Genomic DNA, 18,971 nt, shown 5'->3' on the forward strand with positions numbered 1-18,971 from the left:
GTGAGCAGCTCTGCTTGGACCAACTTATCTAACACTAGCGTTACCCAGGCACTACAAAGGAGCAAAGTGCACTGAAGGGGAAGGGAGCAGAGCCTTGGACTTTGTATTAGCTGCAGACCAGCGGTGACGGTCGGCTCTGAGCAGGGTTCCCGGCTGGCAAACACCCGGCGCTGTTGGCACCGGCTGGGCACGGGCGGCCCCGGCCCTTCCCGGCTCCGCAGCCTGCAGGATACGCCTGGAGCAGTGCACCCCAAAAACCCCCTCCTGGCATCCGGCTGCTCATACTCGGGGGGCTTCACGCACAGCCCACGGCTAGTTCTGCTCAACACGTCAATTAAACATTTACCAGAGGGCAAGTTAAGAGTTAATTAGGCATTCACCGCCCGAGTGCCCTGTGCAGCCCTGCCTGACTCCGAACCGGCCCGTTTCGAGCTGGGGCGCGCACAGAGGCCCCCTCCCACCGAAAAAGCCCTTCGGTTCTCTGGATACGCTGAGAGCTGCAGATGCCGCCCAGCCGGGAAGGGGGAGCGGGATGGCACCGCGGGTGAGGGCGGGACACGCCCGGAGCTGTCGGAGCGGCGCGCCCGCCCCCGTTCCCATGGCAGCGGCCGGGCCGCAGCGGGCGCGGGGCGAGCGCGGCCTGCCCCGGGAGCATGGAGGACGAGGAGTCGGAGGGGGAGGAGGTGGAGAAGGAGGAGGAGGAGAAGGGAGATGAAGATGAGGGTGAAGATGAGGAGAAGGAAAAAGAGGTGAGGGGGAGGCTCTCAGCACCGCCTGGCTGTGGTCGGGCCAGCGCTGGCGGTGTGCTCTTGCCTTCTCTCCCAGGCTCCCTGTCCCCTGACGGAGGAAGTCCTCAAGGAGGGCCTCTCTCTCCTCAGTACGACCGGCAACGGGCTGGCCTATGCCTACGTGAAGTTTGAAGCCAAAGACAAGTGAGTGTGCAATGTCTGACCCGGCAGAAGCCCTTTACTCCGTGCTGGTGTATCCAGGCCCTGTTCTCCAGCCGCCTGGATTCCAGCCTGTGCCTCAGCATAGCCTGTCCATCCTCAGCCCTGGCCTGGGCACTGCCTCCTCCACACACAGCTGGGAGCATCAGTGTCCCCCAGGGCTGATGGCAGCCTGTCCCTTGCTCTGGACTGTGCTTTGCTAGGGGAGCCTGAACAGAGTGACCTCCCTGCAGGCACTTTGAGAAATACCATTGACATCTGTCCTCCTAAATGCTCACCTTTAGGGCAGGCAGCAGTAAGTACTGCCACAATGGCCTTGGGACAGTTTGGAGCCTCAGCCTCTGTAGCATACCCACCTAGCTAAGGCTGCCTTAGGGCTGTTTCTTTCAGCAGCCTCACAGAGAATCTCACCCACTCTTTTTACGCTAGGAAAGTCCTTCCACACAATCCTTTGTGTTGACACTATTGTCTAACAGACCCCTCCCCAAAATTTACCCTTTTCTCTGGCCTGGTTGTACAGATACAATTCAATGGGAATAAGTACTCCCTCTGCCAGGAAAGCAGATCCAAATCTTACCATTTGTCTTTGCTTACAGGCCTGTCACTATCACCTGCCTTTTTCTTCCTTCTCTCAGCAAGGCTTTCTAGGACAGCAGGGAAGTAGAAGAGAAGGTGGTTGTCCCTCCGTTAGTGGCAAGGGGCAACACAAAAGATGGTAGTGGGGAAATATGAGTGATATTTTATTCACATTTGCCCTCCCTCAGGGGCCTGACAGACATCAGCCTCCTCGAACGCTTCATTCACCTGCGGTATGTGGATTTGTCAAAGAACAAGCTGAAAGATTTGGCCCCACTGAGCAGCCTAACCCAGCTGCTTTGGCTGAAGGTGGATAGGAATCTGCTCACCAGTGCCAGCATGCAGGAGATGCCCTACCTCCAAGTCATCAGCTTTGATTCCAACCAGATCATGAATTTGGAGGGCATTACTCACCCCCTCCTAGCCAGCCTCAGCCTGAAAGGTGATACAGGCCACCTCTCTTCATTCTTGTGAGGACACTCTCTTGGAAAGGTGGGATTAACTTTCTTGTTTCTTCTTCCTCTGGCACTCAGAAAACAAAATCAAGACAGTGCTGGGTCTGAGTCAAGACCAGTTGTTCAGCCTGCAAGTTCTGGAGCTGCGAGGGAACGAGATAGAGACCACAGCAGGGCTCGGTGTTTCCAAGCTCACGAAGCTCTATCTGGTAAGGGATCAGCCAGCCTGGGGCGTGGGACAGAGCTGCTGCTGGGCCCGGCACCTGCAGCCCAGATAGCACAAAGGGAGTGGCCACGAACCACAAATCACAGAGGAGTCGATGTTCAGTCATCGGGTTCTTCCCTCACAGCTCCTGCAGGAGGGCAGTTTTCCCTTCAGGCAGTGCTGGGCACGCTTGTATTCCGTGCCCTGGGACCACTGGAGATCAAAGCGACAGCTTTGCTCTTTGGGTGACAAAGGGAGGCAATGCCTCCTCTCTGATGGGCCTAATCAAATACTGGTTTAAAGCCAGCACAATTATATGATTCACACTTACAGCTGCCAAAAAAGAAATTGATTCAATATTGCAGTGAAACTAAGATAGGAGAAGCAGTTTCTTAATATCATAAACAATTACTTCAAGGAAGCATTTACTCCTAGAGATGCAAGTGAAGAGAGTATGTGTGGCTTAGCCTCATGCATCACACTGTGCTACTGCTTGCAAAGACTAAACAGATGTCCTGAGTCACTACCTCTTGAAAAGCAATTAAACATGATAAAGGCTTTGAATCTTTTCATCAAAATTCCCTGGCAGAAAACACTGAAGGAGATTGCTTGCTGAGATTGCCTGCACTTTTCTGATGGAAAACTGGGATTTCATGACTGGAGGTGCTCCAAGAATGGAGGAAGTGGATAAGCCACTAGATCCCATACAGCATTTCAAGGCATACCCAGTCACCTTAGTGAGTTATTGCAGGGAAGCAAATAGAGCATCTCTGTTGAAGGAAGGTTCCTGGCATGACTGAGGAGTTTCTGAGCTGCCCATGTGAAACAGGAAAATTGCAAGGGGTGATTGTTAAAACTAGAACAACTGACTCTCAAGAATCTTGGGGGTTTGAATTTGTTTCCCATGTCTACTTGCTCAGTAAATAATTTTGCAGGGAAATCTCTCCCAGTAATGCTTTGGTTTCTGTGTAAAGACTTTTGTGTTACTTCAGCCTTGGGTAAGTGCAGTTGATGCCTCAAGGATAGGGTTCAAGACAAAGGGTTCAATTTAAGGAATTGAACCACATTTGATTAATGTATGACATAGCTGCAGATGAAATTTAGTATGTAAAAAGTGGTATGTACTATGAGGACTGCAAGTTGGCTGTGTACCATGTGGCACTTGAAGCATTGCTGAGGGTCACAGAAGGGCTGTGTTAGCTCCTGCTCATGGTGCAGCAGTGGTGGCAAAGGCTAACCTGAGAAAGGCTAGTATGCAGGAGTATGCAGGAAGGGGAGAGGAAATCATGGGCAACGTATGGTAACTTTCCATAAGAAACAGTGGCATCACATCTGGGTGAAGAACTGGTATCTAGGGGAAGGTGATGGCATGTCAGAGAGAATGTTGTTTCATTTAGGGGGAAAAAATGAAACAATTCTGAAAAATATCCATTCTACATTGTCCTGCTAGTACTTGCAAGGCCAGAGCTGGTAAAACAATTCACACTGAAGTGATGAAGAAAGTGAGTGTGATGGGAGGTTACTATTCCTGTAACAAACCAGTGATCAGTGAGCTCCCCATCCACACCAGCTCATGATTTTCTCTGAGGTACAATGTCCTAATCCTTCCTGACTGCTACATCTGCTCTCATGGCCTTCACTAAATATCCAACTTTCCTCTTTTTGTCCTGGTGTCACTCCTTTTACTTGGCCCAGCTGGTCCAGATTCTCCTTTACCCAGTTTCTATTAAAATCCTCCTTTTTTACAATGTCTGTAGAATGACTCAGTCCTAAAATGTTCTCCTATCCCACCAGTTCAGCCTGTGCCCCTTTTTTAGTCTCAGGTATTGCCCATGTCGTTGCTTGGGTACCTATGAGGAAGAGAGAGCACAACAGCACCTCTCACCCTCGTTTTCCATTCAGGTGTCAGCATCCCTAACGACTGCAGCCCCGAGCCACGTCGGCAAGGAAAGCCCTGCTCAGCTCCAGGCTGGGGAACGTGGCGGGGAGATGATAATTACCAGGGATGCTCCGAACTTGGCCGCACGAGGCAGTGAGCAGCCTGACAGAGCAGAGCGTAGGTGCTGGCACTGTGGGGAGCCTCCGCTTGGGCAGGAGACCTCTAGTGGCCTTTTCTAGCTGAAATCCTGCTGTGAAACTGGTACCTGGCATTCAGAGCTTCCGTGTTTCCCTGCTTTGTTAACCCAGTGAAGTGAGTGAAATTCAGTGATGGGGAATTTTAAACCTCCTGAAGTAAGACACAGCTCAGAGGAGTAGAAGGGAGCCCTTAGTTGTAGATTTTCCCCACAAGAGAAGCAGCTACTGGAAGGTGCCTGGACTACATGGACTATGTGACTGAGAAGGGCTGGTTACTCATCCTTTAATTAATTTTAGGCTCAGGTTTGCTTTTCCCTCCATGCTGTTGCTCTCTGAGGCTCGTATTTGGCACTGCCATGGAAAGGGGTGCTGTGCTGGCAGATTCACCGGGGGTGGTTTTGTCTCAGACACCAAGTGATACTCCAGGAAACACTTTTTCAGCAAACTTTTGGTCCTTGAGTCTGAATCCTGAGAGTCCACTTGGCCAAGACCCTGAACTACCTGATTGAGCTTCAGACAAGGCTGTGGTATGAGTGGTAGGGAGTCTGAAGGATAGAAAGAGATTTAAAAGCCAGAAATAACTGCTGTTCCCTCTCCTGTGTGCCCCCATTTTCCTTCTCTCTTCCTGCTTCCCTGGTGCTCAGGCCAAGAACACCATTTCCAGGCTTGAAGGCCTTGAGGAGTTTGAGCAGCTGGAGACTCTGCACCTGCGTGACAACAAGCTTGAGGCCCTGGATGGATTCTCTGATAGCATGAAGTGCCTGCAGTACCTCAATCTACGGTGGGTCCCCCCTGCTCTGTGTTGGGCCCAGAGATCCCTTCATCAGATTGCACTCCCATTTAGATCCTTAGGATTTTTTGGGGGTTTTTGAAAGTTGAAGACCTGGTAGGGATGGCTTGTGCCGAGCTTAGCTGCTGAACACCAGTTAAGGATGTTTACCATTCTGAACTAGTGTTCAGGCATTGTTACAGCCTTTCCTGGGCTTCTTAGAAAATATCTGTTTCTCCAGTCATTCTCATACCTCACCCCAGGCTTTTCATTCCTTGCCATAAGTTAGCTGGGTCCCTCAAAGTGTGTTCTCTGTGTTCTGCTGCAAATGCCCTTTAGTTCTCGGCATTTGCCGTGCGGGGCCATGGTGATGTCACGCGATTCAATGGACTGTCCGAGGAATCCAGAGATGTCCTTTTTGTCCCTCCATCTGGGGAGCTGCAGACAGATCTGGATCTCAGGGGACAGATCTGAGGTCTATCATCTATGGTCCCTCATGCTGCTAAGTTTTGCTTTTTCTGTCTTGTCCACTTACTGTTCCAAAGGGATTTCACTACTTGCATGGGTCTCCTTCCCCTGCTCTCTGTGCTTCCTTTCCTTCAGGAGCAATGAGATCAAAAGCTTCCAGGAGGTAGAAAAGCTGCAGGTTCTCCCCGTGCTGCAGACACTGGTGCTGATGGACAATCCGTGTGCCGAAGAACCCGGTTACCGGCTGGAGGTCCTGTCCCGGCTGCTGCAGCTGCAGCGCCTCGACAAGGAACCAGTTGAGGAGGAGGAGCGGGAAGAGGCGAAGAACGTCCGTCAGACAAGGAAGGAGAGAGAAAAGGTGAGAACAAGACAGTGCAGGGATTAGAAAGAGGTGAAGAGAAAGAAAAAGGACCAAGCATGCTGATAAAGCCTGTTCTCCACTATATGACATGAGGAGAAGGGTGAGGGATGTCAGTCTCAAGAGCACGAGAGCCTGAAAAAGAGGCCAGGCTTTGCAACCTGGTTGTGGTGGCCAGTATGCAACCCTGCTGCCATTTCTGACCCCACTAGCAAAGGAGAGCAGTGAAAGGGAAAGAGACATTAGGCATGGAGTCATTAACTTCTCCCTCCTCCCTTCAGGAAATGAAAGAATCTCTTGAGGATACAGTGGATGAGTGACCGTTTTTAACACCAGTTCCCAGAGGCTGTCAGGATGCAGTGATGCCTTTCCCCATATGTGAGGCTGGGGAAGTGAGAGCTGTAGGTACCAGCTTCACCTCATTTTACCTCTGGAGAAAAGAGGACTGCTACCCACCCTGGTCCTGGAAGCTGTCCTGAGGCACTGCAGTGTTTTTGCAGTCACTGCACTATGTTCTATTCTCAGTAGGCCTGAGAGGGGAAAGGGGAGAGTTACAGGTTCTGTGGTTCTATTTGATTCCCAAGAACCCTGCAAGATTTTCTGATTTGAATAAAAATAATTAATGAGTCTGGAGTGACTGGAATTGTTTATCCTGCACGCCCACTCCTATTCCCTGGCTCTCTCACCCTCATCTGTCTACGTCTATCCCTTGCTGCCTGCCTCTCTCTGTCTCTCCATCCCCTACGTGCTGTTTGCAAAGCTTTGCTAAATCCTGACTCATCGCAGCTCTGGGTCACATGCTGCTGTCCCGGCCCTATCAGGGGCGTCTCCATCCTGCTGCTGCCGCCACCGTTGGCTTAGAGGACACATCATCTCCCCTTGAGGTCCTGCATCCCTCCTCAGCTTCGTCCTCTCTCCTTTCTACCAGCACTTTCTCAGTCTCTAGGAAGGTAAGTGTCTCCCCACGGCCACCACACCCCTCGCTGCGTGCATGTTTTTGCCGCCCACCTTGTGCCCCCCCAAACCCCACACGCACTTTGGGGTCCCTGCGGAGAAGGACCACGGCGAGTGGCATTAACAACTCAACTCCCCTCACTTCCTCCCCCTGCTCCTCCCACCTCTTTCTCCTCACCCCCATCCTTCTGACTTTTCTTTCATATTTTAATTTCAGGTACTCCCTCCTTCCCAAGCCCCCCCCTTTCCCCTCCCGGCAATCGTAATTTCAGACGTGAACCCAGGGAATTGCAGGGAGGTGGGGGGGCAACCAACGAGGATAGGTGGTGCTCCCAAGGGCACTGTCGGGAGGTGCTGTGCGATGGAGCTTTCCCCGGGGGAGGGGGTGGCAGTGGGGAGAAGGCAGCGCTCAGTCTGGGCACGGCTGGGGAGAGGATCCAGCCTCAGAGGGGACCAGCCCCCCCAGGCTCCCCAGGTGTTGGCATAAACACGGGCGCTCAGGGAGCGGGAGGGAGCAGAGGGGATGTTTCCTATTTGCACAGCCCCACACCACAGGGGAGGGGGAGAGCAGGGAGAGGAGGTGACAGTCAGGCAAGCACTAGCTGCATCAGTCACGGCACTGCAGCAGTGCGGGCTTCCCGGGGGCAGTGCCCAGCCCGGGGGAATCGCAGCAGCACACGGGACTGGTGGGAAAGGTCTTCACCGTGCTGGCCTGGCAGTGACAGGGAATCGCTGCCAGCGGCAGCTCCACAGTAAGGCATTGCAGCAGCACCAGCCTGCCGGCGTACGCTGCCCAGCCCCTACTCACGGGGGCTGCACAGCCTACTCTCTCTTCCTGCATGTGGTCTGTGGCTTCCCAGCTATGGCTCCATCCCAATCCCTTATCCCAGCTTATCCGCCTCTGACCTCCTTTCAGGACAGTGCAGCTGATACCAGGGATTTCAGGCTGGTTCTGTTCAAAAGAGACCAAACGCAGGGGACACGGAGAAGCAACATAAGTGGAGAAAAGGGTTTAAAGGACTACAAGGGAGAGAGGATCATGTAGGGGATGGGGTGGGGCAGACAAGGCTGAATTTGGGCATGCCATTTGGCTTCCTGGGATCTGGCTCCAAGAGGGCAGGTGGATGTGACCACAGGGATGTGACCAGGGACAACGTGACCAGATAAGCAGACAGGCACAGCATCTGGCACGGGTGTGCTGTCAAAGATGGCTTTAAGCGGGGTCCTGTCCCTCTGTCCCCCGTGGAGGCTGCTGAGGCACAGCCAGGACACTGCTGCAAAGGAAGCTCACGGCTGGCTGCGCCGGCACGTCTCTGGAGGAAGTTCCTGTGGCGTGTGCCAGATGGCGTGAGGAGCGCTGCCAAAGCGGCTGATGGGGGATCCCAGCCCAGATGGACATGGTGGAGGGCCCTGTACGGGCTCCAGAGAGCCCTGGAGTCGCTGACTGAAACTCCCCACACGAGAAGCTCTGGCTGAAACTTCAGAGCAGCAGCACAATTTCCTCACAGCCTTGTGATTTCCACCCACCCGGGGCAGTGGTGTTGAGCGCTGACTCCGGTTCCCCATCCTGCTTCTCAGCTCCCCTCAGTGCTGGGATGTGCTGGCTCAAGCTCATTTTCAGCCTGTGCTGGCTGTACCCCTGCTCACACACACTACAGGGAGGTCCTGGCTGGGGCTCTGTGGCTACTCTGGCCTCTGCCAGCCCTCCTCAGAGTTGGGGGAATCATCTGCGGGAGCCAGGGGAGGAAAACTTGGCAGTGCTGGGAGCATGGGAGGACACACGCCTCATTGCATCACCCTGGCATTGCACAGCCCCACAGCCAGGGGAATGACAAAGCTGGCATGAGGGGAATGAGCTGGTTTGGAACCCTTAGAGAGTAAACTGCAGCAAGAGAAGTTCTTTTAAACAGCCATCATTACCCACCAGTATATTTTCTACTTCAGGTTTAACCAGATGCCCCAAAATGCTAGGCTTCCTCACCCCATCACCCAACAGAGATCCAGCCCAGTCTTGTCTGCTTCCCTGCCTCAGGAGCAGAGTGAAGGGCTGGCATCTGGGCCAGGTCCCCCCTCCCTTCAGAGTGCTCTTTGCCACGTCTGAGGCGCCGTGACCTTCAGCAAGATGGCTCCTCAGGCTGCTCCTCCATACTCCCGCCACCTCGGCACAGCCTGACCCTGCAGCTCACAGGGCACATCAGGAGGCTGGGCAGGCACTTGCTGAGGGGGACAAGGCTGGGGGCTGGGACAGCCAGGGTGGGGTCTGGGACAGCCAGGATGGAGTGTGGGACAGATAGGATGGAGTCTGGGACAGGCAGCATGGGGGCTGGGACAGGCAGGATGGGGTCTGGGACAGGCAGGATGGGGTCTGGGACAGCCAGGGTGGGTTGTGGGACAGGCAGGCTGGGATGTCTCTCCCATCATGGGCTGGAGAGGGGCTGGGGGTCCCTCCTGGCTGGCTTTCCCCCTATCCTGCCCATCATGCTTGGCTGGCTCCCCGTTTGCTGCACAGGGACACAGCAGCCACTTGCTGCCCGGCGCTGTCCTTGCCTCCTGGCAAGGGGACAGGAGGTGCCAGGAGCTGCTGCCCCGTCCTTGACACCAGAGCCAGGGGCACCTCCTCGCTGCGCCAGCTGATCCCTCCCTGTCTACTGCCCATGGCACCCTCCCCGTCCCTGCCATCCAGGCTTGTATTGGGTGCTGTGATGTGACGCAGGGAGGGAGGCAGAGTGCTCCCAGTTTGTCAGCTGCAGCAGAGGGACAGAGTGAATTCAAATAGATAGCCAGTTCCTGGAAAAATGTTCATAGATTACTGTGGTCTGGGTGAATTTCTAAATTTCCTGGGGCAAGTAGTTTTAGCCCAAATTTCTAAGGTCACTTTTCCTTGAATTCCCTTCTCTCTGTCAGTCTAGACATAGAAGGGGTGAGCTCTGCATCCTGGAGCCTCTCAGAGCTGAATGTATCCTGTTCTCTCCTCTCCACAGCCTCACCATGGCAGTCGAGAGGATCCATGCCCGTGAGATCCTGGACTCCCGTGGGAACCCCACTGTGGAGGTGGACCTCTACACACACAAAGGTATGTGGGTGAAGATAAGAAGTGCAGGGCAAACCCTGCCCACTCCAGCAGAGCTGGTGCTGTGGAGCAGCCTGGCATGCCAAGAGCATGGAGAGTCCTCACTGGTGAACCCCCAGCAGACAAGAAGCCAGGAGAAGAGGCAGAGACCAAAACTCTGCTCGTGGCTCTGCTTGTGCCTGTGCTCAGCAGCTCTGTACATGTGCCAGGCAAATCATGACAAGACAGCTGGCTGTCCTGTATGGGACTTGAGCCACACGCCTGCTCATAGCAGAAACAGAAGGTCTTTTTATCATATATGTCTGCACCTTCTCATCATACCCCTGCTGCAGCTGTGCTTTTAGACCGGGAGCATGGTAGGTGTTTGGTAGCACATCCACAGCTCATGGCAGCAGTAAATCTTTGTTCCTGAGATCTCTGTGCAGCTATGTCCATGCATGGGTCTTAGCTGGAAGACCTGCATTTGCACTGGCCCCAAAGCTACTTGGGCTGAGGGGTGAGGAGCAGTGAGAGGACAGAGCAGAACAGAGCAGAGCATGCAAACGTCTTCCTTCTTCAGTGAGGTAGAAACCTCCATCTGAGGGGGAGGAAGCTGATGGTGGATGTGAGTCAGGCTGCCTCTGGAACTAGGAGGGCTGAGGAACCAGACTTCCACCCATCACACAGTTCTGGGATCAGTGTGAATCTCTGGGTGCCTGACATCCAGCTTCCTCAGCATCTGTTTCTGCCACTGAGGTGCTCCACCTCTGGGAAGACCAGCCATGAGCAGCCAGCCAGTGAGGCCATCCATTTGCACAAGCAGTTGCTGCATCCTTTCCTATGAAAGCAGGGCAGAATCAGGTGCACAAGGGTTTTTCCTCATCACCCTCTGCTTGTCTCACACCCCTGTTTTGCTGTTTCCCAGGCATGTTTCGAGCAGCCGTCCCCAGTGGAGCGTCCACTGGTATCTACGAAGCGCTGGAGCTGCGAGACAATGACAAGTCACGTTTCCTTGGAAAAGGTGGGGAAATGCCTGCTCCACAGCTCATCCTCAGGGCTGCCTGTGTGTGGGGCTCTGCTGGAGGGGCTGCCCACCCACTGGTGTGACACATGTGCCACTACCCTCAGGGAGGCCACAGAGGCACAGACCTGGTATAAAGTGAAAGATCAGGCCTCGATCTTCCCTCACTGTCTCCCTCTCTCAGTCTATCAGTCCTCTCCCTCCCTCTTTCCACTCTTCTCTCTGCCTCACTCTCTCTCTCTCTCTTTCTTTCTCTGCCTCTTCCCTTCTCTAGGGGTCCTGCAGGCCGTGGATCATATCAACAGCACTGTCGCCCCAGCTCTCGTGGGCTCTGTAAGGATTTCTCTTTGTTCTCCCTTGTCCAACGCTTACTCTGGTCCGTCTCTGTCTCCTGATCTCTGTCTCTGCTTCTCTTCATCTCACTGGGTTAACAGACAAAGCAATGCTCTCTGTGAACCTGGGCACACCCCTCCTGCCCTCCATGTCTGTGTGTGTCCACAGCAATCTTTTCTCTGGGAGGAAAGGATTTGACTCTTCCTGGTCCACTGCAGCCTCTGTGCAGCCTAACTAGTCCCTTCCATGCTCCCTGTAGAGCTCACCCCCTCCTTCAGCTGTGCTCCCCCTCAAGCACTGAATCACATCCACACATCTGTGGCCTCATCCTGGTGTGACGGGCAATGGCTGTATCGTGCAGGGTCTGGCACAGCCTTGCAGAGCAGTGGTGTCACATCTGCAGCCTCTCTCCACCTGAAGACCTGGAGCCTGCTTTGAGGAGAGCTGAGCGGAAGCCACACATTAAACACCATGTAGCCCATGGTTGGCTCTGGCCGAGAGTTCTCTCCACCCCTGAAAAATACCCAGCGTGGTGGAGGGCTGCCTGTGCTGGCTCTAATCTTGCTCTCCACCTCACTCCTGGGGATGGCTCCATCCAGTCTACATTCGCTTGCTTGAGGTTGAGCATGTCCTGTTGTTCTGCGTAGCTTCTGTGTGACCACAGCAGCACAAAGCTCCCTGGAAGCTGCCAAAAGACTGGGTAACTGCCCAAGGGTGTTCTGTGTCCCCAGCAATGCGTGGCCTTGCCTGGACTGCAGCTGACCCCCTCTCCACCATGGGTACATCTACACTGCACTGCAGCAACACCATCAGGGTGATCTAACATGGCTAAATACCAAGAGACCAGTTTCCAGAGCTTTGTGTGTATATGTTCCCCTACAAGCTGAAAAGGTCCCTGTACCCCCAGCTTCTCCATCAAAGCCTCCTTCCCCGCACACCAGAGACAGCAGCTCGTCCCTTTCTCAGGAGCTGTTTCTTTCTTGCAGGGTCTCTCCGTTGTGGATCAAGAGAAGATAGACAATCTGATGCTTGAGATGGATGGCACAGAGAACAAATGTAATTCATCCCTCTTTTTGGCTGGGAAGTTACAAGCATGGGAGGTTGCAGGGCTGGAGTGGGGGGCACTGTCCAAGCTGTGGTGAGCCTAAGGCTGGGCTGGCAAGGGCACGCACTGGGCAGGGTGTTGCCACCTGAAAAGTCAATCTCCTCCTTTGCCCACAGCCAAGTTTGGCGCCAACGCTATCCTGGGAGTTTCGCTGGCCGTGTGCAAGGCGGGAGCTGCAGAGAAGGACGTGCCCCTGTACCGGCACATCGCCGACCTGGCCGGCAACTCTGACCTCATCCTCCCTGTGCCAGTAAGACTCCTCTGCCCCTGACATCCACCTTCAGAAGCTCCAAAAGAGTGCTGTTTCCAAAAGAAACTTCAGAGGTGTTGGGAGGTAGACAAGGAAGGGATATGGGATTGAAACATCAGCTGAGTGCAGTGCATTTGTCAGGGAAGCAAACTGAGGCCTGAGATTCGTCAAGTTTCAATTGGAAAAAAGGAGCCTGAGGAGGATACAGTAGAGGTAGCGATGGGGGGCTGACTGAAGATCTCATTCTTAGCACAAGAACCATAGGACATCATGTGAACCCTCTGGGGCACAGTTCAAAACAAGTGTTTACAGTCTTCACACCAGGGGAAGCTGCCTTGAGAAACTTTCTCAGAAGGAGTTGTGGATGCTAAAATTTTCTCAGGGTAAAGAAGAAAAGTCCTGGAAGGGAGACTGACATAATTGTTGATAAACACGTAGAGATAAACAGAGCACAGGTAAACACATATAGCTCAGGAGATCTCTGAGAGGGAAGCAGGTGAGAAAATCCTCTCCAGCCATGTGCTTTGAGCCACTACTGGAAGGAGGAGTCCAGGCTGATGTGCCTTTAGTCTGATGGTTGTAGCTGATGTGCTTACGTTACCCTGTGGGATGTGGCATGAACAGGCATGGTGACATATCTGAGAGCCACCTCTCAGGGGTACCAAGACGGGTTCCTTCAGCTCTGACTCTCTTATGGACTCTTCCAGGCTTTCAATGTGATCAATGGAGGCTCCCACGCAGGCAACAAACTGGCCATGCAGGAGTTCATGATCCTGCCTGTGGGAGCCGAAAGCTTCCGCGATGCCATGCGCATCGGGGCTGAAGTCTATCACAACCTCAAGAGTGTAATCAAGGAGAAGTATGGCAAAGATGCTACCAATGTGGGTGATGAGGGAGGCTTTGCCCCCAACATCCTGGAAAACAGTGAAGGTGAGAGCCCTGTGGAGATGGGGTACCCCTGCCTGCACTGCTATGGGTTCCTATGCCCAGCTCGCAGCATTCCCCAGGCTGATTCAAAAGGTGCCTCAGTGTCATTGACCTCCTGTGTTGGGGAATGTTTCTAAGCTCCTTATCCTTGGGGTGGCCTTGATCTGTCACAGCCTCTCCATACAAACCCTTTATGTGTGTGCACACTTTTACAAGGCCTTCCACAAAGTTGTCTTTGAGCTGTGGAATTGCGTTTTAATTCCTCCTTGCCCCTTTGGACACAGCCTCCACAGCTCCTTGGCATGTTTCCGTTGTGTTCTGGCCTCCCTTCTTGTCCTGGTTTGAAGGACAGGTGTCTGCCAATAAAGGCAGAAGCTTCTCTTTGAAATGGAGAATGTAAACCCCGTTCCTCCCAATTATTACAATTTTGAAATTAAGGGGCTCTCAGGCAAAGATATGGGAATTAGGAATAACAGTTCTTTACTAGGAAAATTAAAATAGAAATGCGGTATTACAAGAATCCCAACCCTGACAGAGTCAGAATACAACCTGACACCCCATCAGTCAGGGTCTTGGTAGCAGTACAATTAAATGGTGGCTACAGTCCTCCAGCAGTGGCAGATGTGGTTCAGCTGAAGCAGTGCTCCTGTAGAAGGGTGCAGTTTTCTTCTGAAGGTCCAGGGATTATGTGGAAAGGTCCAGTTTTCCTCTGGAATCCAGTGGAAAGACGGTGCCTTGCTGTCCAAAATCTCAGTTTTTATCTAGGAAGGAAAGGCTTGGCTCCTCCCCCCGGGCTGGAGCATCTCCCAATGGGATGATGTAATTTTATCAGTCATACAGTGGGACTCAATGGCCCAGCAGCAGATGATATCTTCCTGGAGGGAGGATGGGTTGTGGAAAAGATAAAGATGATTGCCCCATCTTGTCTTAAAGATGGACCATTAGCAGATGGTATGTGCCACAGAGCTAAGGATCACTGCCCCACCTGGCTTCAACAGATGGGGATAGAATACACATTTCTGGCCACATCAACCCAACCCACTTCTACTTCTCCGTCACACCACCACACTCTTGGTGGCTCTAGGGACCTTCCCAAGGGAGGCTCCCGTGAAAAGGCAGAGCTCTCTGCATGGGCTGACTCTCCTGACTGCAATTCTCCTCTCAGCTCTGGAGCTGCTCAAGGAAGCTATTGACAAGGCGGGCTACACAGACAAGATCGTCATCGGAATGGACGTGGCAGCCTCCGAGTTCTACCGTGACGGCAAATATGACCTGGACTTCAAGTCCCCAGATGACCCAAGCCGCTACATTTCTGGGGATGAGCTGGGCGACCTCTACCAAAGCTTTGTACGTGACTACCCAGGTGAGCTGCTGTGGGGGCTGTAGGGAATCAGTGCTGGTGCTGCACACCGGCCAGGCACAAACCCTCTGTGGTTTTGGGGTGGGAAGGGAGGCAGCTTTGACTCGTGCCTCTTTGGCTGTCCTTTCAGTGGTCTCCATTGAGGATCCCTTTGACCAAGATGACTGGGAGGCCTGGTCTAAGTTCACTGCCAATGTGGGGATTCAGATAGTGGGAGATGATCTGACAGTGACAAACCCCAAGCGCATCGAGCGAGCTGTTGAAGAGAAAGCCTGCAACTGCCTCCTGCTCAAAGTCAACCAGATTGGGTCTGTCACAGAGGCCATCCAAGCGTAAGTCCAGCCCACTGCCCTTGTTGTCCTGTGGATGGGCTGGTGATGAACCACAGCCGGGTGTCACACTATGCACTGGGTGAACAGACTTGTGTCTCTACCAAAGTGTAGGATGCTGAGAGTGGAAGCAGAGTGTGCCTGAATCTTCCCCTGTGTAGGTGGTAATTGTAGGAGTAGGAATTACTGACTGCATTTCTCACTCCTTGCAGCTGCAAGTTGGCCCAGGAGAATGGATGGGGTGTGATGGTGAGCCACAGATCTGGGGAGACTGAAGACACCTTCATTGCTGATCTGGTTGTAGGACTGTGCACTGGGCAGGTAGGTGAAACCCAGGCCATGCACAGGCCTGGAGGAAAGCAAAGAGGTGTCAAACCAGAATCCCCTGCCCTGCCATGAGAAACTGGTACAAGTCATAACAGTGTCTTACAGTGTTTGCTTTGGGGAATGCTTTACAGATAAAGACGGGAGCTCCCTGCAGGTCTGAACGCCTGGCTAAATACAACCAGCTCATGAGGTAAGGGGCTCCAGGGATAGGAATGCAGAAGCAAGAATGGGGGAGTGACCAATTGGGTGGGAGAAGCTGAAAGCCCAAGGGTAGATGGGGCTCGTGGATGAAATGTTACAAAGACAAGGCACAGAGATGACAGTATGATCCTGGGGAGGCCTCTGGGCAGACTCCTTTCCTCCTCCTTGGCGTGAGGGTGCAGGCCTGCAGTCACAGCAGCTGGCAGGAGCTGAGCTTCTTCTCGGGCACATGTCAGCTTCCTGCTGATCAGCTGCCTCTCTGGCGCCCTGGTGCCTCCAATGCTCCCTCACTAGGGCCTGATGTGTGCTGTCTCTCTCCTGCAGGATTGAGGAAGAGCTTGGCGATGAAGCACGCTTTGCCGGACACAACTTCCGCAACCCAAGTGTTCTTTGAACATTGTCCCCAGGGCACAGTCACCCTGCTGCTCTTTCCCACCTCACAGACTCTGAACCCCCCTTTCCTTCCACTGCTCCCTTTTTTGCTCTTTCTCCCCACTCTGTTGCCTGGTTTCCTCTCACCTCGAAACCCCTCGAGTTCAGGTGTCCCTGGCTAGATGTACCCAGGTGAAGGATGAGAGAGCAGCCTACACCTGTCCCTTGCTGTGGGGTCATAAGCATTCCTGGATCTAGGCATTGTGTGTCTCTGTTGTGTGTGCAGGGCCACGCCTGGGCCGCTCTGCCCGCGGGTCAGAGCGCGTGCCCGGTGTGCTCCCTCGTGCCGAAGCATGTGCGGTGGCCATCTGTGTGTGGCCGGTGTGCTCGGACACTGCCGCGCCCGCGGCCGTGTCCAGCCGAGTGTCCAGCGGCTCGCTCTCGTTGTGCATGTGTGTACGTGTGTGTAGTGTCCTGGCCTACGGCGTCCCTGTGCCCCAGGCGTGTCTGCTGAGCCCGGTGGGAGCCGTGTCGTGTTGGCCTGTGCCGTGTTGGCCTGTGCTGTGTCGGGCTGTGCTGTGTTGGGCTGTGCTTGCCGCCAGCTTAGCGTTGGAGTGCACTGCTGTCCCACTCTGGGTGTGCGTGTGCGTGCGTGTGTGCGCTGTCAGTCTCTGGCTCAGCACGTAGTACTGCGGGGCAATGTATTAAAGCACATCCGTTAACAAACCCACGCTCTCATTTGCTTCTTGTGACCTTTTTCTCTCTGTTCCCTTCCCTCTTGCACTCCTTCACCCTCCCCTCCGCCCATGATGTCTGCTTCACCTTCTGGACAGCCCCTGCTCAGCTGAACAACAGACAAACTACAGATCCCTTAACTCTATTAAAATGTATTTCACACCTGAGTTGCCTGACTCAGCCTGATGTTTATCTCTAGTTGCCAGTGTTTGGGAAGTGGGGACATTTTGCCACCAGAGCAGGAGATGCTCACACAGAAAGGTAACAAAAAAAGGCAGGGGAAGAAAAGCTCAGCTATCCTCACCTGCTTTCACAGCTTTGTCCCCAAGCCAGACTGCTCTGTTGGCCACCATCTGGGAAGCACCAAAGGGAAGGCCATGTGTGATGACTTGCCCCTGTCATCTTCACCAAAATGTGTTGCATGAAGATCTGCTGTGCAGGGATTTTAATCGAGCCTTCCACTGATGTAAAGACCTCAGGGTGGGCCCCCAGCTGTCTGTCTGCTGGACTCAGGTGATAATAGACAGAAATGGCAAGTCTTTGAGAGAGAAAATGCTAATTGTCCTCCCCCAAAAGAGGCTTGTGGAGCAGTGGATGGAGGCGTAGGTGGAATGGGTAGTCTCTCTCAGCTCCATCTCTTTTCACTGGGGCAACACAGCAGTACTTGGGGAAAGCTGCTCGTGCTCCAGCCAGTGCCTCAGCAGGCTGGGTGCCAGCAAACCCCAGCGCTTGCTCAACAAACAGCTTTGTTCTGGACTGACTCAAAGGAAGGCAGGGAGTTGGGGGTGCTACTGTGAGAAATCCAATTGGAGAGTAAATGATAAAACCACCTTGCCCACCATTATACTCACATCAGTAGCCCTACTACATTCTTGGGCACACTCAGCTCCTGCCCCACTTCCCTACAGAAAGTTTCCAGACCCTTGCTTAACTCTTGTAATTTGTTTCAAGATTGCTCAGCAAGTCCCGATCCCCCTTGACTATGTCCTAATGCAGACTTAAAAATCCAAAGACAAAACTTTAAAACACTGGCATTTCACTGCTGATCCTTTACTAAACAGCACAGATTAAGGATTAAGTCCAAGAAGGGAAGACAAAGACTTTGGCACACATGCCTAGAACTGAGAAGAGGGTGGGAGGGAGAATGTGAGGGCAGAGATAGGATTGGTTTCCAAGGCATCACCAGTGCACAGAGCACATCTCAGTGGCAGGGATAGCTTGTGCCCCGGCTGCAGCCCGGCTCTGCCCGTGCTCTCTGGGAGCTGTAGTCCGGGTACCAGGGGAAGGCTCTGCTCCATCTTCCCCCGCCCCCGCGTCCCCCTCGGCGGCACCCGGCCCCTCGTGGGGTCCCGCGGGCCCCCAACTCTTCCTCCCAGCTCTGCCCCCCAGCCATGCCTCCCGCAAGAGCGGCTGTGTGCGTGACAGCGCTGTTTTCCTGAAGGAATATGCGTTTTGGGTAGAGGCAGTGGGCTGTCTTCTCCCGCTGTACACCTCACTGCTCCTTTGTTTTAGATACTGGGATTTTGTGAACAGTATGGCTACTGCTTAGCAATCGGGGCAGATTTTTGGGGAAAAAACCTCAAAAACAACCCACAAAGAAAACTTCGTTATGTTTCATATTCCCAAGAGCATCTCCCCTTCCCCTCTGCCCCCTCCCTCCTCCCAATTATTTTTTTCTGTCCAAGGAAGGCAATTAAATGCCCAAGGTAGTTGGCGTTGCCCATTTAAATGCAGCCAGGCTGCAACAGCAGGGAAGTGGTGTACATGTCCCTACAGTGTGGGAAGAATTTGTTAAGCGAGAGTTTCTGCCAGCGAGGCATCACCACATCCCTGTGTCAGGGAAAGTGCGTGAAAGCCCCGAGGGGATGGGAACACATCGTGAAAGCCCTGAAGAGATGGGAACACATCCCGCAATAGCAGTACCTCACCTTGGTGCTTTTTCTAAATCAAAAGAGTTCGTCACTGCTGGCACAGAAGAAATATGTGATGCTGGCATGTTTGCTTGGGTCACTGCAAATACTTGCCCTCATCCAGCGCATCCTAAGATGCACATGTAGCTTTCCCTTTGGCTCAGCGGCAGAGATTTGGTTACATTTTCTTTGCGGTAGAAATGTCCAAGCACCCGGCTGCTCCCGCACCTGAGGACTCTTGTTG

General features: G+C 53.4%; 2 protein-coding genes across 3 annotated transcripts; both read left to right on the top strand.

Annotated features, from left to right (window-relative positions):
• Positions 1 to 653: 653 nt before the first annotated feature.
• LRRC23 (leucine rich repeat containing 23) lies at positions 654 to 6,487 on the top strand. The gene is made up of 7 exons (XM_056482209.1): positions 654 to 723; positions 761 to 932; positions 1,712 to 1,965; positions 2,057 to 2,187; positions 4,904 to 5,040; positions 5,632 to 5,854; positions 6,136 to 6,487. Exons 1-7 carry the CDS (start codon positions 654 to 656, stop codon positions 6,172 to 6,174), a joined length of 1,026 nt encoding a protein of 341 aa, XP_056338184.1. The 3' UTR covers positions 6,175 to 6,487.
• A 147-nt stretch (positions 6,488 to 6,634) lies between these two features.
• ENO2 (enolase 2) lies at positions 6,635 to 16,992 on the top strand. 2 transcript variants are annotated; one of them, XM_056482357.1, is made up of 12 exons: positions 6,635 to 6,804; positions 9,790 to 9,881; positions 10,783 to 10,878; positions 11,153 to 11,211; positions 12,198 to 12,267; positions 12,433 to 12,566; positions 13,274 to 13,496; positions 14,659 to 14,856; positions 14,984 to 15,185; positions 15,395 to 15,503; positions 15,641 to 15,699; positions 16,035 to 16,992. In XM_056482357.1, the coding sequence occupies exons 2-12, from the start codon at positions 9,797 to 9,799 to the stop codon at positions 16,102 to 16,104; spliced, it is 1,305 nt and encodes a 434-aa protein (XP_056338332.1). In that variant the 5' UTR covers positions 6,635 to 6,804; positions 9,790 to 9,796; the 3' UTR covers positions 16,105 to 16,992. The 2 variants fall into 2 exon arrangements, with proteins under 2 accessions (XP_056338332.1, XP_056338423.1); XM_056482448.1 differs by lacking the exon at positions 11,153 to 11,211 and having other exon boundaries at positions 6,636 to 6,804; positions 16,035 to 16,978.
• The last annotated feature ends 1,979 nt before the right edge of the window (positions 16,993 to 18,971 follow it).

This window comes from Oenanthe melanoleuca, chromosome 1 (genome assembly GCF_029582105.1).
Source record: "Oenanthe melanoleuca isolate GR-GAL-2019-014 chromosome 1, OMel1.0, whole genome shotgun sequence".
NCBI classification, from domain to species: Eukaryota; Metazoa; Chordata; class Aves; order Passeriformes; family Muscicapidae; genus Oenanthe; species Oenanthe melanoleuca.

What these genes read in the sequence shown, in the direction of transcription:
- LRRC23 (XM_056482209.1), top strand. Translation starts at nt 654, where the DNA reads ATGGAGGACGAGGAGTCGGAGGGGGAGGAGGTGGAGAAGGAGGAGGAG. An exon ending in GAAGGGAGATGAAGATGAGG is followed by an intron (nt 724 to 760) that starts GTGAAGATGAGG and finishes GGTGAGGGGGAG; the next exon opens with GCTCTCAGCACCGCCTGGCT. An exon ending in AAGTTTGAAGCCAAAGACAA is followed by an intron (nt 933 to 1,711) that starts GTGAGTGTGCAA and finishes GCCCTCCCTCAG; the next exon opens with GGGCCTGACAGACATCAGCC.
- ENO2 (XM_056482357.1), top strand. Translation starts at nt 9,797, where the DNA reads ATGGCAGTCGAGAGGATCCATGCCCGTGAGATCCTGGACTCCCGTGGG. An exon ending in GTCACAGAGGCCATCCAAGC is followed by an intron (nt 15,186 to 15,394) that starts GTAAGTCCAGCC and finishes CACTCCTTGCAG; the next exon opens with CTGCAAGTTGGCCCAGGAGA. An exon ending in TAGGACTGTGCACTGGGCAG is followed by an intron (nt 15,504 to 15,640) that starts GTAGGTGAAACC and finishes AATGCTTTACAG; the next exon opens with ATAAAGACGGGAGCTCCCTG.